Here is a 24,131-nt window from a genome sequence, read left to right as displayed (position 1 = left end):
TTTCCACATATGTTTACAGTGTGATTAAACATGTAAATCTGATAGATCAGGTCAGGAAATAAAAGTGCATCTCATTCGAGCGTTACATCCTGCCATTACATATAAAGAGCAAAAAAAGAAGAGGTAGGTAGCCTCAGTCTACTTTTCATTAATTAGTGCCATATTTACTGACTCATCTGATTTTTCCAGCTCTCTAATAAAACCTCTTTTGCAGATTTGGAATAAGTGTATGTCGGGGGGAAAAAAAAGACATATTGCATATTGTACCATATTTACAGACAGGGTTTAGGGGTTTGTTCTTGATTTTGGCTCTTTTGCATCTTTATTCAATGTAATCAAACAAAAAATAGAAAAAAAGTGTGGTCTTCAGATTGTCTCATAAGAGAAGCCAAGGCCATGGATGAAAGTACATACAGTTACTTTTTACAGAATTATGTACAACAATGTACATACCTTTGATAAATGTTGGTCTAATTTTAAAAGTTCCACATACTGAACTGGAAAAGTGAAATTCGCATGATGCTTTGCAATCCTACTAATATTAGAATGAATTTAACTCTGTGCAATTGTGTCATTTCTATTAAAATTCTTGGCAGTAAAAAAAAAAAAAATTATCCCGCTATAAAATTGTCAGAGAGTTGTAGATTCTCAGGCTTGGGTGGATCTAAATAAGATCCCACGAAAGAGGCTTTAACTTATAGAAACAAGCATAGCTTAACTATTTATTATCCGAAAGTCAAACAAAATGAGGCTTTTATTTTTTAAGCACCATATGTCTACCTCAAGTTTCCACAGTACAGTGCTCAGGAGTTCCAGAGCTGAGTAATCAGTATGAGCTTTCACCCTTGGCCAGTGTTCAAGTTCAGTTGTACAAAATTGCAGAATGATACTGGAAAGTAACATAAACAGATTCCATAATGCCACCTATTACATCATTTTACATTATACAATGGTGGGGCTTTTTGGGCAGAGATTAAGCCTCGTCATGAAACACTTTTTTTTAATCACAAATATTACGACTACATTTAACCACTGCCCAGAAAACTGTCCCATAGTGTTGTATTAATATATCTGCATTTACATCAATAATGTCACTTAAATATTTTTGCTATATATGTACATTGGTCAACATGATTACTGAGTTAAAAGAAGCTTGGAGGAAAAGCAACAAATCTCTTCAAAGCTAAGTTCAGCACCCGTACCACCTGAAGTAGATATAAAGTTTTGCCTGATGTCTAGTTATTATCTTTATTTAGTGTTTTTCCTCCTGTTTATTTTAAAGTTATCCAGGATCAAATCAAGTACTTGTCAGAGCAGGTAGATGTTTTTTAAAAGAAAGACATGTTGAATGTAGATATGGTAAAATAACAAATAACTGAATAAATAAATAGCCAACATGACTTTTTTTTTTTTGTATTCTGATCAAATGTCGAAAATAGCAAAAAAATAAATAATAATAATAAATCTTAATTTAAAAATGAGACAAAGCAGATTGGGAGTGATTTGACCCAGGATAACATGATAGTCGTTGGTTGTGTGAATGGTGTTTTTGAAAAAGTTTGTGGTTAATAGTCCAACTCCCAGGAAGCACTAACTTCCTATACAGTGTAGCCCAAATCCTAATCCCCTGCTCCTACTTCATCTTCAGAGGACCCCGCTTAACTGATTCAGATGCGTTAGAAAAACACTTTGTAGAAAGGTAAGGCTTCAGGAGGTGGATCTATTCTTAAAGGAAAAACTCATGACAGGCCCCATATGATGTGCTGACTCGAAAAATATTTAAATGATATTCTACAAAGCTACTCACATTCTGCATTTTTGACCTACATCCTTTGCTCCTGACCTAAACCCATCTGTCACTAAATATTAATTTTAGTGTCATGAGAAGGTGATAACTTAGTGGACATTAACATTCTATTATATAAAGTGCCTACAAGCAACACAAGGCTATTACACACATTCAAGGTAAAAAAAAAAAAAAAAAAAGGATTTTCCTCTTAAATTTATAAAAACAATGAATTCAAAATTAAATAACTTACAAACAGAATTCATGCATTTTGTTCGTTATACTTCTCAAAACTATGAAGTTAAAATCCTCATACATCCAAAAAGTTTTTTTTGTTTTGTTTTTTACGCCATGTTTTTTTTACAGGAAGTACAGAAAATAAAAGTGTCATCTTCCGAATATTTGTAATGTACATATTGCATGTGCCTATTAAAGAAAAAAAAAATCTAATAATTAGGAGGCAATAAGAAAATGAAAAATATCTGAATGTTAATTCAATGTTGCTCCTAAGTTGCATCTTAAAGATTCTAAAATGACACTTGAGTGAAATGTAGATTCAGTTTGATAAAAGTCATCATGGTTCCCTTCTTGTGTTAGATTTACCATGTGTTCTAGCTATCATTATTTGGGCAGATATCAATACCATCTTCGTGTTAACAAATTAAATCCTCATTTGCCAATTTTTTATTACTTTTATGCTAATTTCTTTACAAAAAACTAAATATTTGATTTTTTTTTTCCGTGGCATTTTCCTGGGCCCCATTCTTTATAGATCGTTTATGTATTGTATGTTTTTCTATGATAAGCAAACATCACTTGAGAAATTTAAACTTAATATAGTATCAAAGTTTATATGACATCACAAAGGCAAGTTAAGGGGAAATATTAAAGGTGTGAACATCTCTCATGCTTCTAATCTTCAGAAAAAAGAGCTTTAGAGCTATGTGGATATGGAAAGATTGTAAAGTACATCACCAGTGATGTGTTTAAAACTATGTGTTTACATATATGGTTGCTTGTCCAATTGTGAGGGAAATGTTTGTCCTTTTGATAAAAAAAAAGTACCTACAGTAGCTTTGACTATGAATTAACATGAAGGCTTCACACATATTCCCTTATCCACTGCATAACTATATATTTTTCAGCTGAAATTGTGTTGAGTTGTGTTTCGCTTCCTTAACTTTATCATCCCTTTAAATTTGTGTTAAAACAGTAAAATTCAAACTGTAAGTCAACAAAGCAGCTAGCCGTGTTAGCGTGTTGTAGAAATAAAGCTACTTCCAGGATAAACTAATAGATGAAACACCAAATTTGGTTGTCAATTTGCAAACAAATTTTGCTTTCAATAGAGAAAAAATAAATATATTTGGAATTGCTGTTGAGGATTAGGTTTAGAGTTGTGTTATGGTAAGCATATTACAAATGGTTTTATATGATCTTAAGCAAAAGTCTAACATATGTAATTTCTGTTTTTTTTTTTTTATTTATCCAAATGATTTGGAAGCAGACAATCTGTAAAAAAAAAAAAAAAAAAAAAAGCTTTCATTTTTTAGTCCAATTTATTTAAAATTAATGTAAACCTGGTTCTTACATTCTAATTTGAAGTAAGTTTTACTTAATTAGCAAATTAATTAGCTAAATATTTGGTTGACCTGAACCAAGCTAAGATGCTAAAATAATATATTTTGGTAACAGAATATTTTTTGTATAAGTGAGCAGCAGGCTAAATAATTTTTTTTTGCTAGGAATAACTATAACTGCTTACCTTATGATGATCCACTGATTAAAAGAGTCTAAAGGGCTAATATTCCAGCACTTTGATTAAATTAAGTCAACTGTGGGCCTCATTTATCAAGCTGCGTGCAAACTATGTACTTGTAAATTATTAAAAATTACATTTACCCTAGTAAAGTTGTATCTATGAAATCTCAGTTAGTAAATAAAAAAAAACCCTAGTTTGTGTAAATTTATAAGTAAGAAGAGTTACTAATGTGAACCTTTACTTAAGAACTTTGAATCATATAATTGCTATTTTTTTAATACAGATTATGTTCTGCGGCACTGGTGGCTCGGGCGATTAAGGCTCCAGGTTGCTGATCAGACCGGCAGGGGTGTGCCAATGACAGGAGCCCCGATCTTGGCTCTTTGGGTAAGTCCCCGCCTAGAATCTGTCCCTCAGGACATAGGATACCCTTGATGAGGTGCTACAGGCAATTTGTAAAAAAAAACTCACTCCCACTGCTAACCACTGAGCCATGCGCCCACTTTTGGGGATCTTAAATCATTTAAATAGCCAATTCATTTCAGTTTGTGAATTTAAATCAATAAATTAAGACATATTAAGCAAGCCATTCAATCAGGATAAGGACGATGGCATCTGTAGGAAGACTGTATATAAGTCTGTGTCTATGGAAGGCAATACCGGCAATGACCCTGGTAATTTGTAAATTTGTAAAATATACATACAATACAGGAATAGAAAAGCAAATCAGAAATTTTCTGTTTGGCTCGCAAAAAAGTTTACATTGAATTTCACATAATTATTGATAAATGAGGCCCAAACCCAAAGACAATGAGGAACACACTATATATCCAGGACTTGGAAACAGATGTTAAATCGGATAGTGTGTTTAGGGTGACCATTACTCCTGATGAATGAGCATTGATTTTTGTAGCTAACAAATGTGTTTTCTGCACAGCACAGCATTTTGTTTTGTTCTACAACTTTGCTATCATTTATTGTTTTAATGATATGTGCATTGCTCATTCATGCCTGCTTAGATTAAAAAATTATTTCCCACTCCTGAAAAATACATTAAATTCCCACACCAATCCCACAGGGAAAGTAAGATCCGAATTGCTGTTTCGATCATTAACGAATGTTGTAATGAAGCTGTGATGATTTCAGGGAGATATAGACAAGCACGTGGTAAATAAAGCGTCCAGATGACAAGAATCAGCACCTTTTATAATTATTATCTATGGAAAAGTCTGTAGCCCTATTTTTGTTGAAGACATAAATGAGTTCAAGTATAATAGGTACTAGTGTAATAAGTTTATCTACAAATAAGACTGTAATTTATTTTAAGCTCTATGAGTATGTGTTGAAGCTGATTAGTAAAACATGTAACCTGGTACTTGCTTTGAGAAACGTTTCATGGAATTATCTCTCTTTTTTTATATGAGAAGCATGTACAAAGAATGGGGCCCTGGTCTTTGGAATCTCATTGACATCATAACCAAGTGGCAAATATTAGCTTTTTTCATTAATTGATTAATTGATTGATTGATTCTGCATGACCGTTTTTCTTTTTTTTCTTTTTTTTTTTTTACAGGCCCACATATAGGCAATTTTATGGTGTTTGTGTAAAAGTGTATGTCTGGTGTATCAGGTGTTTCAGTGATACTACAAATAAGGAAGTGTGCTGGTAGGTGTTGTGGTGAACATATATACAATATGTACAAATGCACAGGGCTGGGTGTTTTGTATGCACATGTTGGTTAGTTCTGAGGACCCTGACCCCAGCCTCCTGCACTCGGGGGGCGACTTGGTTCTCCACTTCCCGACTGGTCTAGCTCGGCGCTGTCACAATCCGAATCTTCACACAACGCCCGGGTCTGGGGGAAAACACAGTTTATTTATTATTTAAAAACCATACTGCATTTAAATTCTTCTATAAATGTCAATAATGCATAGTGTAATGCACCTTTAAACATGCATTATTATTGTTATTCTTATTATTTAATAAATACAAACTCATTTTCTTTGACATTTCTTTTTTTTATGGTTACCCACATTTTTTATTATTAAAAAAAAGATTTTACATAAAAGAGTGATAAATATCTTCTCTTTTAATAAGGTAAAATGAGACAATCTGTCCAATCTGGGTCCGTATTTGTGTAAGTCACTGTGCCTCTGAATATAGCAGAAGCACAGCCCTAAAATCTAAGCACAATACAGTTCATTATACAACCATTTCTTGTTATTAGGTAATGCCTAACAAAAATTAGCTTTTTACAATATTACCTATTTGTCATATATCAGTGTAGCATGTTGTCTAAATGGAGCCTTTCAGAAAATGAGCCGACCACAATTACAAATAATACTGGATCTAAGTATGAAGCATCAATTCATTTCATGCTGTATTTTTTACAAGGGACTTGAAACACTGACTCCTACTTTGTGTCTGGAATTTTTACCTCCAAAATGTTTTGTTCCAGATCAAAGTTTGCTCTCTCCAGTTCAAGAGCAGCAGCCTCCCTCTCTGAGATGGCAGGGTCTGTAATGTCAGCAGGGATCTCAGAGCCCTGTGAGATGAGGTCATCGCTGCGATCATCCAGTCGCTCGTCGGTATTGGTGCTGACCACATCTGGTGTGCCGCTGTGAGAGTGGTCAGTGGTATGGCCTTCCTCTCCGTCAGAGACAGACAAATTCTCTGAGCTGAATGTGGACACGGACTGGCACTTGGATATACTAGTTGGCCGTCTGAAGTTTAAAGCAGAAATATCAGTGAAGTAGTCAATAGGAAATTACTTTACGATGTCAAGATAATATGGTATGTTTACTCTCGATTCAGTGCTTTTGTTACACATTAGAACACATATAACATAAGTTCATACAAATTCCACCAGATGTATTGGTATAAGGACCGGGATTATGGGATAAAGTAAACATTACAAACAATAAACAAAAAAATTTCACTTAAATAATACGTAAAAACTAGTTCAGTTATGTTTGGTATGGATTATTGTATTTTTTACAAATCATGACTTATGGGCGTTGCTTTGCTCAAGTTCTTTCTTGAACAAAAAAAAATACTTTTAAAAAACATATCTGTATTACAGCAATCACATAGGAGGGGCGTTCAAGTCAAATGGAGATTTTAGATTATGCAGAATAACAAAACAATAACAGAGTAAAAACTCCCTTTATTTCTCTCTATAATCCCCTGCTTCACTAATGCACTCATCTCAGCATTTCACTAGTGCTTGCATCAAGGTAGAAAGTTTTCTAAGTATGCCGGAGCCATGATCAGACTTAATGCTACACATCTGAGACAATGGCCTCCCAGGAACTCCCTTAGTGGCCCAAACAGATAAAAATCACTTGAAGCAAGGGCAGGACTGTATGAGGATGTGGCAATAACTCCCAGCTGAGTTCCTCTAATGTGCAGCTGGTATTTGTGAATGATTGTGTGTACAGTTTCCACACACAGATCTCCCGTTAGCCACAAGTCATCCATCAATTCTTTCCAATGGGCTCTGAGCCACTTTGGCTGGGATCCCCATTCACGGACATTCAGTGTTCTTTAAAACATATGCCACATTTAAACGTTTTTACTGTGGATAAGAGTCTCATCACCATACAGCACTTAAATTCTTCTATAAATGTCAATCAGTATACATTCATTCACAAAGTTTGACTTGAATATCCCTCATAATTTACAATAATTTTAGTGGGTCATTTTAGTTTTCCGAATAAGAAGAAGAGAAATATCACTTGTCTTTACACTTACATTCTATATTTTTAAAAAATGCCCACCTAGTTTTCCCAAGTCCATATTTTTGTTACAAATTGAACACTTATATAACATTTATTGTTTCACGTGCAAGTCCAGAAACATGCTTTCACTCACCGTCTCCTTGGTAGTTCGACTTCACTATCTACTTCTCCCTCCTCTTCCTCTGAAGACACACCACGGCGCTGTGGGACACAATGTTTAAACTTACATTTACTTCACTACATTTCAGCTGATTAGTACTCCTTAACAGATCTTGTAAAAATGATAAGGACAGACGCACCTGTTTGCGTGTGATAGCTGCCCTGTAGAGTATAGCTGACGGAGTCAAATGACTGCCACTGGCTCCCCTTGGCAATCGTACCGCCCCGGCTCCTTCCTCCCTTTCCTCCCCCAGAGTGTGTCCCCGTCCCACGACCACACCTCTAGCGCAGCAGGGTGAATCAGGACTGCTCGAGAATGGGAGTGATGCAGCGTCCTCGCTTGCTGTGTCGCTCCGAGGTGGAGTTTCATCCAATCCCACAGCTGCTTCAGCCACACCACGTACTCCACTAACAAGACCTTCACATAAGCTCACACTGCCAGCCCCCCCACTCGCTCCGCCCTCAGCACCATGGGTGGAGCAAAGCAGGTCTGGGCTGGACGAGGACAGTTTTAGTGGAGGAGCCTCCAGCTGGCTTCCTCTTGAAGCAGTACCCACTGACTGATCAGTTGCTGGCGTACCACTGGGTGCCGATGTGCCCATTGTAGGTGTTTCCCTTTCTCTGGTGGAGGTACCAGCAGAATGTTTAGGTCCCGAGAGATCACCACTGCTGCCCCGGCCTCCCCTGCGATGCCGCGTTTTAACTCTCCGGGCACGACTTGGCGAAGTGGAGGTCCGGTTGGCACAAGAAGGGACCGTCACTTGCACCACACCGGGGTCCATTTTAGGGAGGATGACCTCTGATCTTAGGAGGTCAGGTCTGTTTATGGAAACAGAATGAGAAGTTTCAAAAAAAAAATTTTGGGTTAGATTGGATTTTTATGTCATGACATTTCACCTCCATAATTATTATTGACTTTTAACAGACTTTAAAGTGGACGTGTATTTCCTCTAAAAAGGGAACATGTGCACACAACAATAAGTGTTTTCTCGCACCATCTGGGTTAAAAGACACCAAGTGTTTGTGCGAGCACTTATTCATTTCAAACAATGGATACAAACAGTTAGACGGCTGTATTTGTTGAGATCCAAAAGAAGGCAGAAACCCAGGTGCCAGACGCTTTTGCTTTTTAGCAGCAACTCCTGTTGCACTGCTATGAAATCTCTGCGCTGCCAGAGCAGTGAGCAAAAAGTCACATAAATTCAGATTATTTAAGTTGTATGATCATATACCAAATATGAAAGTGACCCAGATCAATTTAAAAAACATCAATGTGTGTATTCTGACAGTCCTAGATCGGTTTCACATAGGGTAAAAAAAAAATCATCACTTTAGGCTGGTAATGTGAACGAAGCCTTTGTTATGCAATCAGTCCCTAATTTAGTGCATGACAAAAATTAAAGTTCAAAATTTCAGGATACGACACAAAGTGTTGCCCAAACTGACCTGCTAGATGTGTCTCGGTGTGTGTAGTTTTTTTTAAATCTCACATCTGCAGGAAGTATGATCACGCCTGCCTGCTTGATTATCCATAACCCAGGTACAAAAGGACCACTACTTGTACTCATCTATTTTATTTTATAATCAAAACCAAAGCAATCATAATTTACAGACGCCTTTAATAAATCTAAATGAATGAACACAGTAACTGTACATGCTAGCATCCCACCATGTACAATATGTTCCCATATTAATGAATATGGCCTTCCTTGGTTCCGCAAGCTTCATAAATGATCGCCCACTCTCGCCCACATGACAAGTAACAACTGCCTGTTTCCGTGACTTATTTGCTTCGAAAAGATTTATGAAAAGCTGCTTTATGAGTGTGTCTAATTTTAACAGTGCTATACAAATAAATTTGAATTGAATTGAATATTACAAAAAGCAGTCACTTAATTTCAATCACAGGGCAAAATGTCCAGAACAGTATTGAGGCAAAGCTTCCCTTTGGTGGAAAAAACCTCATGTGTAGCGTTTGTGTAAATTACTGCAATTTGATATTTAGATTGTGTTGTCAAGTTTAAAATGCATTATTTATTGTAGCATATACAGTCCTTTGGGGGCATTTTGTAAAACCATGCTATTTTCAGAATTAGATAAGAAAAATGTATAAAAAGTTTTACATATTATAATATTTTATACTATAAATATTCTATAAATGTAATATTAATTTAAATAATTATAGTTTTATTAAAAAAATGACATTGAAGATAGCTTACACAATCATATACACCATCAGTCCAAAGTTTGGCGACACCTTTTCTTTAGTGGTTTTTCTTTTTTATTATTATTTTTTTCAACATTTTAACACATACAGTATAGCATAAGGTAGTAAACAAAAAGTGTTAAACAACCCAGAATGTTTTATATATTTTAGATTGTATAAAGTAGCTACATTTAACTTTGATGACAGCTTGGCACACTCATGGCATTCTCTCATCCGATTCAGCCATCTTCAATGGTTTGTCAAGAGTTCATTTGTGACATTTCTTCCCTTTTTAATGTGCTTTAGAATATCAGTTGTCTTGTGCAGAGGAAGGTTGGGTACAGAGTTAACAGTCCTCTGTTTTATTAGTGCTACTACAACTACTGCACAAATGCATATTGTGGCAAAAAAACACTCTTGAGTGTTACACAATTGAGTAAAGAGAAAAAATGGAAGAATTTTAAAAACTGAAGGTCAGTCAATCTGAAAAATCTTTAAAAGTTTGAAGTCTATCTCCGACGCAGAGGATAAGTTTATTACAATGACCTGCCTCAGAAACCGCCAATTAACAGCAACTCAGATTAGAGCCCACATAATTACTTCTCAGAGTTCAAGTGACGGACATATTTCAACATCCACTGTTCAGAGACTGCATGAGTCAGACCATCATGGTCAATAGAAACCATTACTTCGGAAAAACAACAAGCAGAAGAGTTAGATCAGTAGAAAACTGTCCTTTGGTCCAAATTGGAGATTTTTGGTTCTTACTATCATGTCTTTGTTGACATTGAGAGGGTGAACAGATGGTTCCTGAATGTGTGAAGCATGTGAAGACTTGGTCAAGAATGAGGGCACAATTAACCATCATGGCTACCAGCATTTTCCAGTGACATCCCAACTGGTTTGCACTTGTGGAACAATCATTAGTTTTTTTTAACAGAACAATGACCTGAAACACACCTATAGGTTAAGCAAGAGCTATTTGTCCAATCTAAATCCAACTGAGATGGTTTGGATGAGTTGATTTGACTACACTATTCCATATTCCATGTTCTTTTAGAATTTCAATGTCTTTATGTAAACACTGGGTAAGAGGGTGTGTCCAAACTTTCAACTGGTACTGTTCAGTGGATCAATTAAACAAGCCATTAAATTAAGAGAAAGGAAAAACTGTATAGAAAGAACTCTAAGCTGACCAATAATGTGCAATAACTGAGCTGACATTAGGTTACTGAAAGATTTAGTGGTAGCCCTCAAAGCATTTTAACCATTATTAAGCTTTTTTTTATTTTTTTTTTTTATAAACATATACAGGGCTCAGGACTGTGCAGCATAGAGTGACATTTCCTTTTTTAGCACTAAATAGGCAATATTATTCACTGAATTTTAGTTCATTTTTTTAATTGTTTCTGTGACATAAATATCATAATAATATGCTCATTTTGAGAGTTCAAAATGTTTGCAACATCATTCCCATATTCTGCTAGTGATAAAATTTACCCATTATAAAAGTAATGAAAACTTTAGTTCTATCTGACATATACGAAAACCCAAATACATAGTTTAAAGTCTGAAGCCTCTCTGTTAACAGATGCTGACGAGCTTCTATATAAACAATGTTTTTTGTCATTGCTTGAGCTTTAAGGGTTTCAAGAACGCAGTGGATATTTAAAGATATTCAGTACAAAAAAAAAAACAAATAAAACTGTGTTATACATTAGTTCTTTTTTTTAAAGCATCTTTTTTGTGCTGTAGAGCCAGCAGTAATATTGTCCAAGCTTCCGCAGTGCTTAAATTGCTTGAACTGGCATGTTTCCAAAAGAGATAAGTGTCCAATCTGGTATGTTTCAACATTCTATCAGCTGTTACTCGCTCCCTAATGTGCTGCGTGCTTCTTGCTTATTCAAGACATGGCATCATGGAGACAAAAGAGCACTTCAAACAACTAACACAACCATTTCCCTGTGTGATGTTTACATTTACAACATTTGGCAACGCCCTAAGCCAAAGGGACTTACATTTTTTATCTAATTTTATATATGAGGGCTAAGGGCCTTGCTCAAGGGCCCAACAGAGGCAGTTTGGTGGTGCTTGGGCTTAAACATGGAACCTTCTGGCCAGTAGTCTGACTCCTTAACCACTGAGCGACCCCTACCTTCACTGTGCGCAGTGTCCATGATCACATTGGTACAGTATAGATCTTTTTACTCCATAATTAAACCATTATTTTGGCCTCATTTAATTTACATTAGTTTAAATGTTTTGAAATTTGTCTTCAGATTTCAGGGTTTCAGGTGCTACTAATCCTTAGTAAAAAATAACTGCTATGTCTGCTTTTAAAAAAATCTTCCATTCCATTCAATACTTTTGGACATTTTGTGAACATTGCTAAATACAATTTTGCTTTGTCATGAAATCGTTTTGCAGTAACATTTTCCACTTATTAGTATATGCATGTGAATGCAAAGCTCAGTTATTAGTATTTCTTAACTTAAGACGGGTTATTGTGACCTAACCACAATGCAGTTGTACCTCGGTATATGAAAGCCCCTTCTTAAGAATGTTCGCCCTAAGAACTAAAATTTTTCATTTTAGTTGAAAAACAATCAATTCTCATCCACAAGATGATGTTCGCGTCGGTGGAAAGCTAAGCGAAGTGAGTTTACATTTTTTTGTGTTTTTTTTTTTTTGCATTTTATGCAAGATTTATTGAGGACATATCACCGTGGGTCCAAGAAAATTAGCAATCACCAAGAATTGTGCAGTATAGAGTGACATTCTAGAAGAAAAAGGAGCCACTTTCAGTCTCATTTTGTTAAGGAGCAAATGCCAAAAGGAAATCATAATTTAAGGTTAAGTGATGTTTAATGTCTATTTATTTCATAATTTTTAAAAATGTTTTAATTGTTTTTAATATTCAAAAAAAATATGATTATAGTGTTGGACATTGGTAATATTGGTAAGAGCTTGGGTGGCTGGAACAGATTATCTACATTTATGTTATTTCCTATTTGAAAAAGTCTTTTGAAATACAAAATTTTGCCTTAAGAACTGGCCTCCAGAACGAATTCAATTTGTATGGCAATGTAACACTACATCCTGGGCTTCACTTCTTCAAACTGGAATGTTCGACTGCCATGGAGGACACATACTGCACAAGCAAAGAAATCCATCCACATACATAAGCACTCACCTCTTGCCATGCGAAGGAAGCTTTTGGGGTACATTCCTCTTCTTAATGAGTTTGTCCACTGTGTTTGAAGGATGATGTTTGAAGAGCCCGGGATATTTCTTATCCAAGCACTGTTCTCTTCTGTAAGCACAATCATGTTGTTTAAAGCACTGGGAGAAAATGCTTAAGTCGTTATATTTTTGTCAGGATATTTACTACTCTTAATTAACAGAAGTATTTTCCCAGCTACCACTAAAATGGTATTATTGTTTCTCAGAAACCATCCTACATTTCAGTTAGATTTGATTAGCTTATAGTTAACATTTCAGTTAGATTTCGTTTAATTAGTCAATAAATTTTGTATTCATCAGGGGTAAATATAGGACATTGAGCACATACATGGCCACTCTATCCTTAATGAAGGACCTGTGAATAAATAGTGTGTTTGTGAGTTCTTTTACCGAAGCAGTTCTTTTTCTTTCAGCTCCAGCTGTAACATGACAGCACTCAGTTCCATGTAAAGGTTGTTGGCTCTTTCCAGCTTCCTCTCATAATGCTCTCTGATGTCAAGGGCATGTCTGTTTGAAATACATTTGACATTCTGCTTTGAAGCTTTCAAGAATATTTCATTTGAGCATTTGTTTAAAGGATATAAAGGATTTTCTAAGGCATTTCTCAGGAATACAACTCTTGGCCCAGTTGGAACCATGACAACCCAGAGGAACCTTACATTTATATTAGAATATGTGAAATGTCCTACAGTCAGTAACCCGAGATTACTGTACCATGCACCCTGATCATCAGAATTAATACTCAATTAAGACCCACTAAATTATAATGTACACTGCCTGGCAAAACAATATCGCACAAGAATATTTCTTATAGGGCACATTTGTCATGACAGAGTTTTTCCAAACTTATGCATTATCATAATATATGTTCCATTCAGGATTGCAATTTCTGGCCAAGAAAAGAGAGTTGAACATCTCCATAGATTATAAGACTTTCAGTAGGGTTCATGTCAGTTCTCTTTTGTAGCCAATTCATGTGTAAAAATGGTTCCCCGTGCTCCAAGAACCATTTGCACATTGCAAATAAAATCTTGCCATTTTCCTCCTGAAAGATGTATGAGGACAAAAAAAATCCATTGATTGGGTAACCTGGTCATTCAGATCATCAGCTAACTTCATTTTATTGCCACATAACGTTGCTGAGCCTACCAAGAGGAGCAGAACCTGACCATGTGGAGCAACCCCAGATCCTAACACTGTCTCCAGAGGCTTATACAGTGGGCACTATGCATGATGGGTACATCACTTCATACGCTTCCCTTTTTACCCTGACATGCTAATTGCTCTGGAATTGGGTCAATAGACATACAACTTTTTTTTTCTTTGCTCCCTAGCAAATTGAAGCCTTTTTCCAGATTTGCCAGACTAACAAGTGCTTTGCTGATTTAAATTTGAACAGCAGCTTTTTGCAGAAATAGCTAGGTGGTTCTCTTTATACAGAGTCTTACAGTAAGTTCTATCATATTACTGTGAAAATGAAAACTGTTTTTAAAAAAAGCACACAGATTCCACAATAGCTTAAACACATTGATGCCAATGTTAAAATGGAATAGGATTTAATTTTTTTAATGAAGTCCATGTTTGTTGTTGCCATGGCACTGACCTGAGCTCTTCACGACGTCGGTTAATGAGCTCCTCATCCAGTCTGTGAAGACACGTTCCCTCAGACTTGATCTTCTCGAAATGCTGTTTTACCTCCTCGCGCCATTCAGCCTACACCCGCCAAACACACAGCCATGTGTATAACGTAGCACATGGAGCAATGCGGAAAAAACATATTACATCTAACATGTCTGAAACTCCTCTTCATGGACTCATTGAAACAGCCACATATGTGTGTGCATGTCTTCATATGTACGTTACCTGTGATTTGAAGTAGGTCTCCTGTGGTGTGGAGAGAACATCAGCTGAGGCAATATCCAGGTGCAGCAGAATCTGTCTGAATGATGGCCTATTTCTGGGCTTACAATTCCTGTAAACACATCAACATTAGCACAGTCTTAACTCACATAGTTAACATAGATATGAACATTGACCCAGTATCAAGAGTATAGCCATGAAATAGATGCTAATTTGTGTTAATAAAAAGTGTTACTTAGGAAGAAAATTCTTAAGGAGCACTTGAAACATGCCAGCTCAAGAGGAAATGAACATTAGAGGACATTTATTAAATAACTTTTTAAAAGATGATAATTATGGTTACCTAAAAATTCGTCACACACACACACAAAACAAAATCACACAAGCAAAAGGTGTGTCGTACTAAATAACAGCACTCAGTACTACATCTTGCTACATATTAGTTACATTCAATAACTAAACCTGGTGATTCTAACTCTTTGGACATGAGCAAATTAGTGAAATTGCCCGTTTTGTGGTGGTTTAGTTAAAAAAAAAAGGAAAAATATTTGGCAGCACTTTTATCTTCTGGGACTGAAAAGTCGGGGTTGCAGCAAAAATGCATATGTGAAATTGCTCTTTAAAAAATAATCTATAATCTAGAAATTTTTGCTTTGTCAATGAAAATACAGGGACCAAAGGCCACCCTGCCCAGCCAAATCTAACAGAAAAGCTAGCAGGAAAAAAGTCAGTGCTCGCTATTATAGAAATCTTGATCTGGTCTCCAAATTCCCACATCACAATCCGATCAGTCATCCATGGGATGACAGACAGACCTGATCCACTGGGGCCCTACCCTGCAACCCTCAGCACTCAAAGGATCCGCTGCCAACGTCCCGGTGCAAGACACCACGGCACACACCCAAAAGTCACATGGAGCAACACTCTAAAGGGCCAGGAAACCATCACTGCAATACTTGATGGGACACCAACCAGACCTGTATGGTAATGGCTAAAGACATTCCTCACTGAAGGGCACATGCCAGTTTGTTTAAAAGTCCTGAAGGACTCTCAGACAATCAAGAAACAAAATATTCTGGTCTGATGGCACAAAGATGAATCTATTTCGAATCAGAAAAGCAGGTACTGCACATTACCTTATTAAAACCATCCCTATAGTCAAACAACGTAGTGGCAGCATCATGCTGTGAGGATATATATATATATATATATATATATATATATATATACACACACACACCGTATATATAGTATATATACACAGTATATATACACAGTATATATATATAAAAAATTTTCTTTTAACAATTTGAAATAGGAGACTAGTCAGAATAAAGGGGAAATAGAAGCAGAAAAATAAAGAGCAATTCAGACAAGACAATGACCCAAATCATTCCACAAAGAAAAAAAAAACAGAAGTGGCTTCAGGACAACTCTGTGAAAGTCCTGGTGTGGTCCAACCTGGTGGCACTTGAACGATTCTGCCAAAAAGAAGGGAAGAAACATCCAAAATAAAAGTGTGTCATGCCTGTAGCATTATTCACATGGAGACCTGATGCTGTCATTGCTGCCAAAGGCACTTTAACTATTTGTGTAAATAGGATATTTTAGGGTTTAATTTAAATTTTTTTTTTTATATAAATATACAAAACACACCACACACACCAAACACACACATATGGATGAATAAAAAATTATGCCAATAACACAGGTAACAGTGGCAGGTTACAAACAATGTACCAGTGCAATTATAAGCAGAATTATAAGAATGCCGCTTCTCCAGTCTAGTTCATTATTTATTTTGATCATTTTCCCAGGCTGAATTTCTCCCAAAACATTCCTGAATGTTCTCTGTAACAGTTTCATGAGACGAGTCAGTCATTCACATACAGTACCTATTAACAAAACCCATTAACTCGTGCATTTTTGTTCAGAATGAGAATGGGGGTCATTTATTACTCCATTTAATTATTGGTCCAGAAATAATAAAGATTTTAGCATATTATAGGGAGTAATCAATGTTGTCATCTAAAAAATAGCTAATGAAATTAGTCGGCAACAAATTTAATTGTCGATCAGTTGATGACATCATCACATGATTAGTTGAATTGGGAGCGTTCTGATATGTTGGCGTTAGGCTTACTGGAGTGAGTAACACCTTCAAGAGTAAAAATCATTTCAAAACATTTCACTTTTAATTTGAGGAGCTAGAATCAGAGGAAAAGACTTTGCGCTGGTTAGTGAGAAAGGATTCACACCTGAAGAGAATGTGGATAATTACTGACTGTGTGTTAAAATATTATAGTTGTTAGCCCTACAGGATATTAAAGGGTTTCCATAACTCTATGGTCTTCTGTATTGTTTTGATTATACTCACCAACATTGTTTTAAGAGGATCTTAAAGCCATCAGGGCAGCTTTCTGGCAGAGGCAGCTGGAGACTGTTGTTGCCCACCCCCCAGATAATAGCCGAAGAGTCCACGTCTTTATAAGGGATTTCACCTGTCAGCATCTCCCAGAGAACTACCCCAAACGACCTGGAGAAAGAAATGGAGATTAAAAGCTGGAGAGATGGTTTGAGTGCATATACTAACTGGATGTACTAATTTACTTACTCAATTACTCAATCACTTACTCCCTCATAGGACCATCCTTCATTATTCACCACAATTTTCTCAACCTCATTCAGTCTTATTTTGAAAAAAAATGTAACAAACATGCGTACCATATATCCACTTTTTCTGAGACAGGTTCATTTCTTATGACTTCTGGTGCCATCCAAGCCACGGTGCCTGCAAAGGACATTTTTGTGCTTTTATCTCGCAACTCCTTTGACGTGCCAAAATCTGAGATCTTCACCAGGTCATCATGGGTAATCAGCATACTAAAGGTAGGGAAGCCAGACATGAGAGACTGTTAGTAAATCTGATAAAGTCTATGTCCATGTCCTTATGTAGATGGGCATTAAAAAAATTAAAAATAAAAGATTTTTCCCTGCGTTTTGGCCTTTCATCCATATGCAAAAGCAGATTTGATTATTGAGCTTTTGGAAATCTCCTTCCAAATTGAAGATTTTCCAAAACTTCATTTTCAGTGGTGTTGTCCGGACAGGGGAAACGGAGGCTTGTTGTAATGCTACCGCCTGCCGATGATGTCATTGTCTGTCTGCTTGATTCAGAGTGCGGTCTCCTTGAGTTGACGTCAGCTTTGAGGATATTTTGTGCTATAGTGGACTTACGTACAGTAAACTAGTGATTGTGTTAACATTGCTTACTGGACTTTTTACATGCGTGTACATACACACGCGGTAACTCACACTTTACGTCGATCAACAGAGGTGCCTGAATGTACCACGAAGCTCATTTCTGCTACGTACAAAACTCAGAAGATACAGACACCACAGACAGTGACGACGGTTTTGGACGAGACCCATTGCACTTCTATAAAGCGCAACCGGTAATGATGTTTTGTTTAGGCTTCTGATTGGCCCCCTGTTAATCATGGATGCTCCTGATAGCACTTTTTGCATTTTGTGTTTATATGTGGAAAAAGATATTTTTAACCCGTCGGTCGTGTGGACAAAATTATATATTTTATATAAAATGATAAATTAATAATTATATATTATTATAAAAAAACTAAATAAAAATAATACTTTTTAAAGTAATATATAATTAAAGAAATGTATAATTATAATATATAAAATATATTATATATAGTTATATAATTATTTGTGATTATATATTATAAGTATATATTATATAGTAATATAAAATATTTGTTTATATTTTTAAAATAGTAATATAAATATATATTTTTTTTAATATCCGGCTACGTGTGGACACGTTTTTTTTTTTGCTGCTGCAGTGTTAAACAGACCCTGAGCTACCTGTACCAGGAAATCTATGTGTAATTGTCTTCATAAATAATAAAGCACAACCCAATATGCCTGAAGTCTATAAATCAATGTTCCAACACATCATTACATGTTACCGTATTCATAACTATATGACATAGATAGGGTAATGTGTTTTAGACTTTTTTGTTACACCCTGGACATGTTGGTAAATAGTGTGCATGCAAAATTTCTCTGGGGTTGTAGTCTGAATCCTAGGGTTGGTGTAAGTTTGAGTGCAAAGTTGACTGTCCTCCACTGAAGGAAGGGACGGCATACTCTTCGTACCTTATCAGTCTTGGAGAGACTAGCCACTCATGGACATTAACTGACTAATAAGTACATAAGTGTGCAGATGTACATATGTTCCTAATAAAGAGGACAATGAGTTTAACATTACTTATCAATTATATACCAGTAAACTGGGGCAAAAAAATGGGAACCAAAGGCCTGTTCAGTCCAATGCCACAGGAAAGCCACTGCAGCACAAAGTACTAAAAAAAGTTCATGCTATCACAGAGAAAGATGTAAGAACAGCTAGTGCTTTACTTTTTATCACATATGGCACTTAGCAGGCAAAGAGTTTAACGTTGTTAACATGGCCTCCAAGTTTCCCAGATCTCTGATCTGACTGAGCATCTATGGAATGTCCCACAAAGCCCCACAAAGGATCCACCGCTAACGTGCAGACACCACGGCACACATCAGAGTTCTGGTGGAGTCGTGCCCCGACTGGCCAGAGCTACGGCAGCACAAGGGTGGACCTACACAATATTGGCTAATGCTTTCTGTGCGTATCTGGGACTCACAGTGAGACTCCAAATACATGTAGACTAAAACATGGAGATAATTTTCCTTCAAAACAACTTAAATTAAAATGTTATTTTTTTGAATGTATGATGAAATTGGTAAAATGATACAATGTTTAAAAGTTTCAGTGTCTAGATATTATATATACTCAAAAATGTCTTAAGAAAGTAACGAAATACAAAACTTACTTGGGTGATTTGAGGTCTCTGTGAATGATCTTGTGCAGGTGGAGGTAGTTCATACCGCCTGCAATACCCATGGCCCAGTCAACCAGCAGTGATGGGGTGATCTTCCTCCCTGCTCTCAAAACCTCATACAGCTGCCCCTGTGCGCAATACTCCATGATAATGCAATAACATGGAGCTTGTGTGCACACACCCCTAAAACACACACACAAATGTAACAGAGTTGTGCATATTATTCCTTAAAACCTGAATGTATGTAATTCATAATGTTTATTGTAACTGTCAAATTAAAGAAAAAAAAATCCACTATACGATTGCAAAGCTAAAAGATTTCATTTGATAAAAAAAAGAATTTTAAATAAGAATACTGTTTTGAATGAATAAAGCAGAGCTGATGAGACACGCTGTGGAGCTGATTTCTTTCTCAGGCAACCAAATCTTATTTCACATCATATCCTCATTGTGCAGAGGCCACCCAGGCAAGACCGTCACATTGGTGCCGTGACCCGGATTCGAACCGGGGTTGCTGCGGATATGGGTACGGCCCGGCGCGAGATTTTGCACACTCTGCTGCCAGAACCGCGGCGCTTTCCAGGGCACGACAATTCAGAAACCGGAAGCACTCAGTCATTACGGGTGAGAGGTGTCTCTTCCTTTTCAGGCGTCCTTTTCCTTTTTGACTGCTTTTCACTGGTGACTGGATTAAAGGAAGAAACGGCCTCGTTCTTCCGGAGCTCCTCACACAGCTGCAGTCCTTCGGTTAACTCCTTCTGGACCTCCCCTAATCCATGCTTCAGCTTGGTGTACTCCTCGAGCTTCTTTATCTCCTGCTGCAGCTCGGTTAGCGTCTGCTCTACACATGACTTCTTTCCAGGCATCTTCGTCTCTTCCTTTTCATGAGTAAATTATGAGTTCAATTTTGTGATTTTGACCTGAGATTTTCCTTTTAAGTAGTCTGACTTATGCATCCTTGAATTGTGTATTTAAAGAGAAGCGTTAACGGGATCTCTTTAGTCTGGATTTTGGTACCAGTCCATGCTTGCATACTTCCTATCGAATTTTGTAAATGACATTCGCACTGTGTCAAGGACATGTTCTGTTTTACCTTTCATTTTTTTGCTTTTAATGTTGTGTAGGTTTCCTACTCTATATGCGCTTCCCCAGTATAGCATAATTTAAGGGGGGTGCATGTAACAGAGTGTAAAAAGAAGGTTAAATTTATGCATAAATGGGGACAGCGCCATCTGTTGGGCTGTGATGGTATTTGATGTGTGGAATAAGGGCCGCCCAAAGCAGAGCTGATGAGACACGCTGTGGGTGAGTTGCACGTTTAAAACTCTAAGAAAAATATCAGTCAAAAAGTCATTTAAGACACATAAATAATATATATTTTTTCGATTCATCTGTTTAACTTGTTGTGTAACTGTTAGTACTCATTTGGCGTCGAATGTGAGTTATTTTGACTTGTTAATCTGTGTGTTATCTTGTGTTTTATGTAGAGCTGATTTCTTTCTTAGGCAACCAAATCTTATTTCACATCATATCCTCATTGTGCAGGTATGCTACAGAAAATGTTCTTTTAATTGGTTAATTTGTTGAGTTGTGCATATTATCCCTTAAAACCTGAATGTATGTAATTCATAATGTTTATTGTAACTGTCAATTCAAAGAAAAAATATTCCACTATACGATTACAAAGCTAAAAGATTTCATTTGATAAAAAAAAAAAAGAATTTTAAATAAGAATACTGTTTTGAATGAATAAAAGCAGAGCTGATGAGACATGCTGTGGAGCTGATTTCTTTCTCAGGCAACCAAATCTTATTTCACATCATATCCTCATTGTGCAGAGGCCACCCAGGCAAGACCGTCACACAAGCATAAACGAATGTGGATTAAAAACATTCAGAACTTCGGCTTGACCTTTAAGAGTATTTCTAAAGAATTTCGCAACCGTTTATTCATATTTAATGAAAGCAGTTGCTCAAAATCTTGTGGAGTAAAACGTCCAGGACTGAATTATAATCCTTACACTAGTACAACTGTGCAAAGTCCTGTAAGTATGTTTTTTTCTACATTATATCCAGCACACAGGACTGCTTTGAATTTGCTGATAAACCGTATATTCTTTTGATAAATGTTTTTTATTACTCTCTTTTGCATTGATGTTTCAATATAAAATATCAAATTTTAGAGAAGAGAGCTTTTAAAGAAGACCATAAAAATCCTTTGTATGGTGTTTTAGAAAAGAGGATGTTAAGTAAGACCACTATTCAGATGAAAAAAAAATGAAGCCTGGAATTTGAATCGAAATCAAGCAATCTAAAATGTTCATGCAGAACAGAAGCAAGCAAGTCAACATCTACAAAAGGTCCGCATTAAATTTCCCCTAAAATATATCACTTAATTTTGGAAGGATCAAATTACTGGGTAGGAATCAAGCAAAGAAAACAACTAAGGACATTTTGAATTACTGGAACTGAGTACATATGGAACTGACACAATGTCGAGACACACTTTAGACAAAGCGAAGGTGATAGTAAAGTTGTTAAGACAATGAACAATTATGAGTTCGAACACCAACTCTACCAAGCAGCCACTCCAGTGACCTCGATCCCCTTAACCCTAGACTACTGTACATAACCATAACATACTGTAGATACTTTGGGCCAAAGCTTATAAAACAAATACCTGCAAAACTATAAAGCTATTTCATTCAAGCAAATCATCATTTTGCAAAAACCTAATTGTTTCTGTATCTTGAGGAGGTTAAGTATACATTATTAAGGATTAGAAACATATAGCACCCATGTACAGTAAGTTCACAAGAAAGTCGCTTATTTCAGTCAATGATATAATAAGAACCCCTTCCTAAAAACTTATAACCATTAACCATCAAAATCATCTTTTTTTCTTCAAGGGGTACCATACCCTTGTGCATGTACTGCATTTTCCTTCTCATTCACATTATGTACTGTTCCATAATGGTTAAAATATCTAAATATTTAAAAATACTTGCAACTTGGCCGTCAACACAACCCTGTTTGAGCTACAGTACTCTAATTTTAGCTTTTTTTCTGGAACATTGCTTTCGTTGTTTTTTTTCCTGAGTTACTTCATCTGTAACAGAATTAAAAGCCTAAAACAAACAATATAGATGATAATAACTGAGAAACATTTTCTGTGACATTTTGAACCACAATTAGATGTATTTACTTACTTGAACGTGATGATGTTGGGGTGCTTTAGCTTACGGAGGTGCTTGATTTCAGTTTCCTTGATGTCTCTTACTTTCTTCACGGCCACCTCTTCACCATGGAACTTGCCCAGGAACACTGCTCCTTGAGCCCCACTGCCCACCCACTGTAGCTCTGAGATCTCCTCAAACGGCACTTCCCAGGACTCTGAGGAAGCCATTTCAGATGTTGATTTATTACCTGGATGAAAAATGACTTTTGGAGACCTTGACTGAAGCTCGGACTTCAAAAGTGACTTTGAAGAAGTGTCTGCATTTGCTTTGACTTGTTAATGGACTTTCCTATGCATTATGAGAAACCGAGCTTAGATCTTTAAAGTCTCAGTTTGGGTTATTTAGGTTAAGGCACACAATTCGGTAGTCTAAATGAAACTATCAAGGAGATTACACAATCTTGACCAGCCAAACAATCCTGTGAGTTTAACAGTTAAACTATGTGCAAAAATGAAAAGTTTACATAACACGAATGCAGGTCAAGGTCAATTTTTCCTTACCTTCATGGCTCTGCTTGTTCTCAGTAGAGTACGCTTTGCCAATCATTGTCCACACAGGCTTCAGGCAACCAAAAAGTCCCTCCAAAAAGCCTCCTCCACCTGCCTGCAGCCTGAAGCTTTCTGATTGGTTGCGCATGGCTCCCCCTTCAGCTCCCCCTTCATGCAGCTTCAGCACACTGTTGGAGAACTGTGCAGGGTCATCACTAGGAGTGGGGGTGTTGCCTCTTGTATGGGATCCATCCACGACAGGATCAATAGACAACACGTTGCGCAGGACACACTGTGTGGGGGTGAGCTCAGTATCTGGGGTACATGCAGCTACATCAGAGTCTGGCCGGCGAAATGGAGCATCAGAAATTGGGGTACTGAATCCCGAAAGGGAGGGGGAGGGACACTGCTCATGGACACAAGCCATGGGCGGCCACACTCATCTAAGAAACCCCAAGATCTGGAGCCCTTGGTGTTCACACGAAAGGGCTGAAACGCTGATGTTTAATTGCAAAATGCCTGGAGAAGGAAATGAGATGGTCAGATAGATGACTGAAGGGACAAAAAAAATTGTTTTTGTCATTTTTGTGAAGTTAGTTTGAAAGAGTTTTGTCTTGTATATTCTGTTGTGCTCTATTTCTCGTTGTACTAAAACTTTTTGTACATTGCTCATGTCTTATACTGCCCTCTGTAAAGTTTTCCTGCATGATCTGGAATATTGAGACTTGGCCCAGAAAGTCCAACGCT

General features: G+C 36.7%; 1 protein-coding gene across 1 annotated transcript; it reads right to left on the bottom strand.

Annotated features, from left to right (window-relative positions):
- Positions 1-4,201: 4,201 nt before the first annotated feature.
- Positions 4,202-23,811, bottom strand: map3k12 (mitogen-activated protein kinase kinase kinase 12). The gene is made up of 13 exons (XM_053504442.1): positions 23,397-23,811; positions 22,867-23,050; positions 19,650-19,841; positions 17,482-17,640; positions 17,135-17,293; positions 14,761-14,869; positions 14,501-14,610; positions 13,288-13,404; positions 12,848-12,967; positions 7,589-8,267; positions 7,423-7,490; positions 5,987-6,272; positions 4,202-5,404 (listed from the first exon to the last, which is right to left on the bottom strand). The coding sequence occupies exons 1-13, from the start codon at positions 23,809-23,811 to the stop codon at positions 5,288-5,290; spliced, it is 2,715 nt and encodes a 904-aa protein (XP_053360417.1). The 3' UTR covers positions 4,202-5,287.
- Between the last annotated feature and the right edge of the window lie 320 nt (positions 23,812-24,131).

This window comes from Clarias gariepinus, chromosome 9 (assembly GCF_024256425.1).
Source record: "Clarias gariepinus isolate MV-2021 ecotype Netherlands chromosome 9, CGAR_prim_01v2, whole genome shotgun sequence".
Taxonomy (NCBI): domain Eukaryota; kingdom Metazoa; phylum Chordata; class Actinopteri; order Siluriformes; family Clariidae; genus Clarias; species Clarias gariepinus.
Note: the sequence above shows the minus strand (reverse complement) of the source record. Positions and strands in the feature narration are given on the sequence as shown.

Coding starts and splice junctions, on each gene's coding strand:
- map3k12 (XM_053504442.1), bottom strand. CDS start 23,811: ATGGCTTGTGTCCATGAGCAGTGTCCCTCCCCCTCCCTTTCGGGATTC. Junction 12,968..13,287: donor AAAGAAAAAGAACTGCTTCG/GTAAAAGAACTC, acceptor TTGTGCTTACAG/AAGAGAACAGTGCTTGGATA. Junction 8,268..12,847: donor CTTCCTTCGCATGGCAAGAG/GTGAGTGCTTAT, acceptor TTCCATAAACAG/ACCTGACCTCCTAAGATCAG.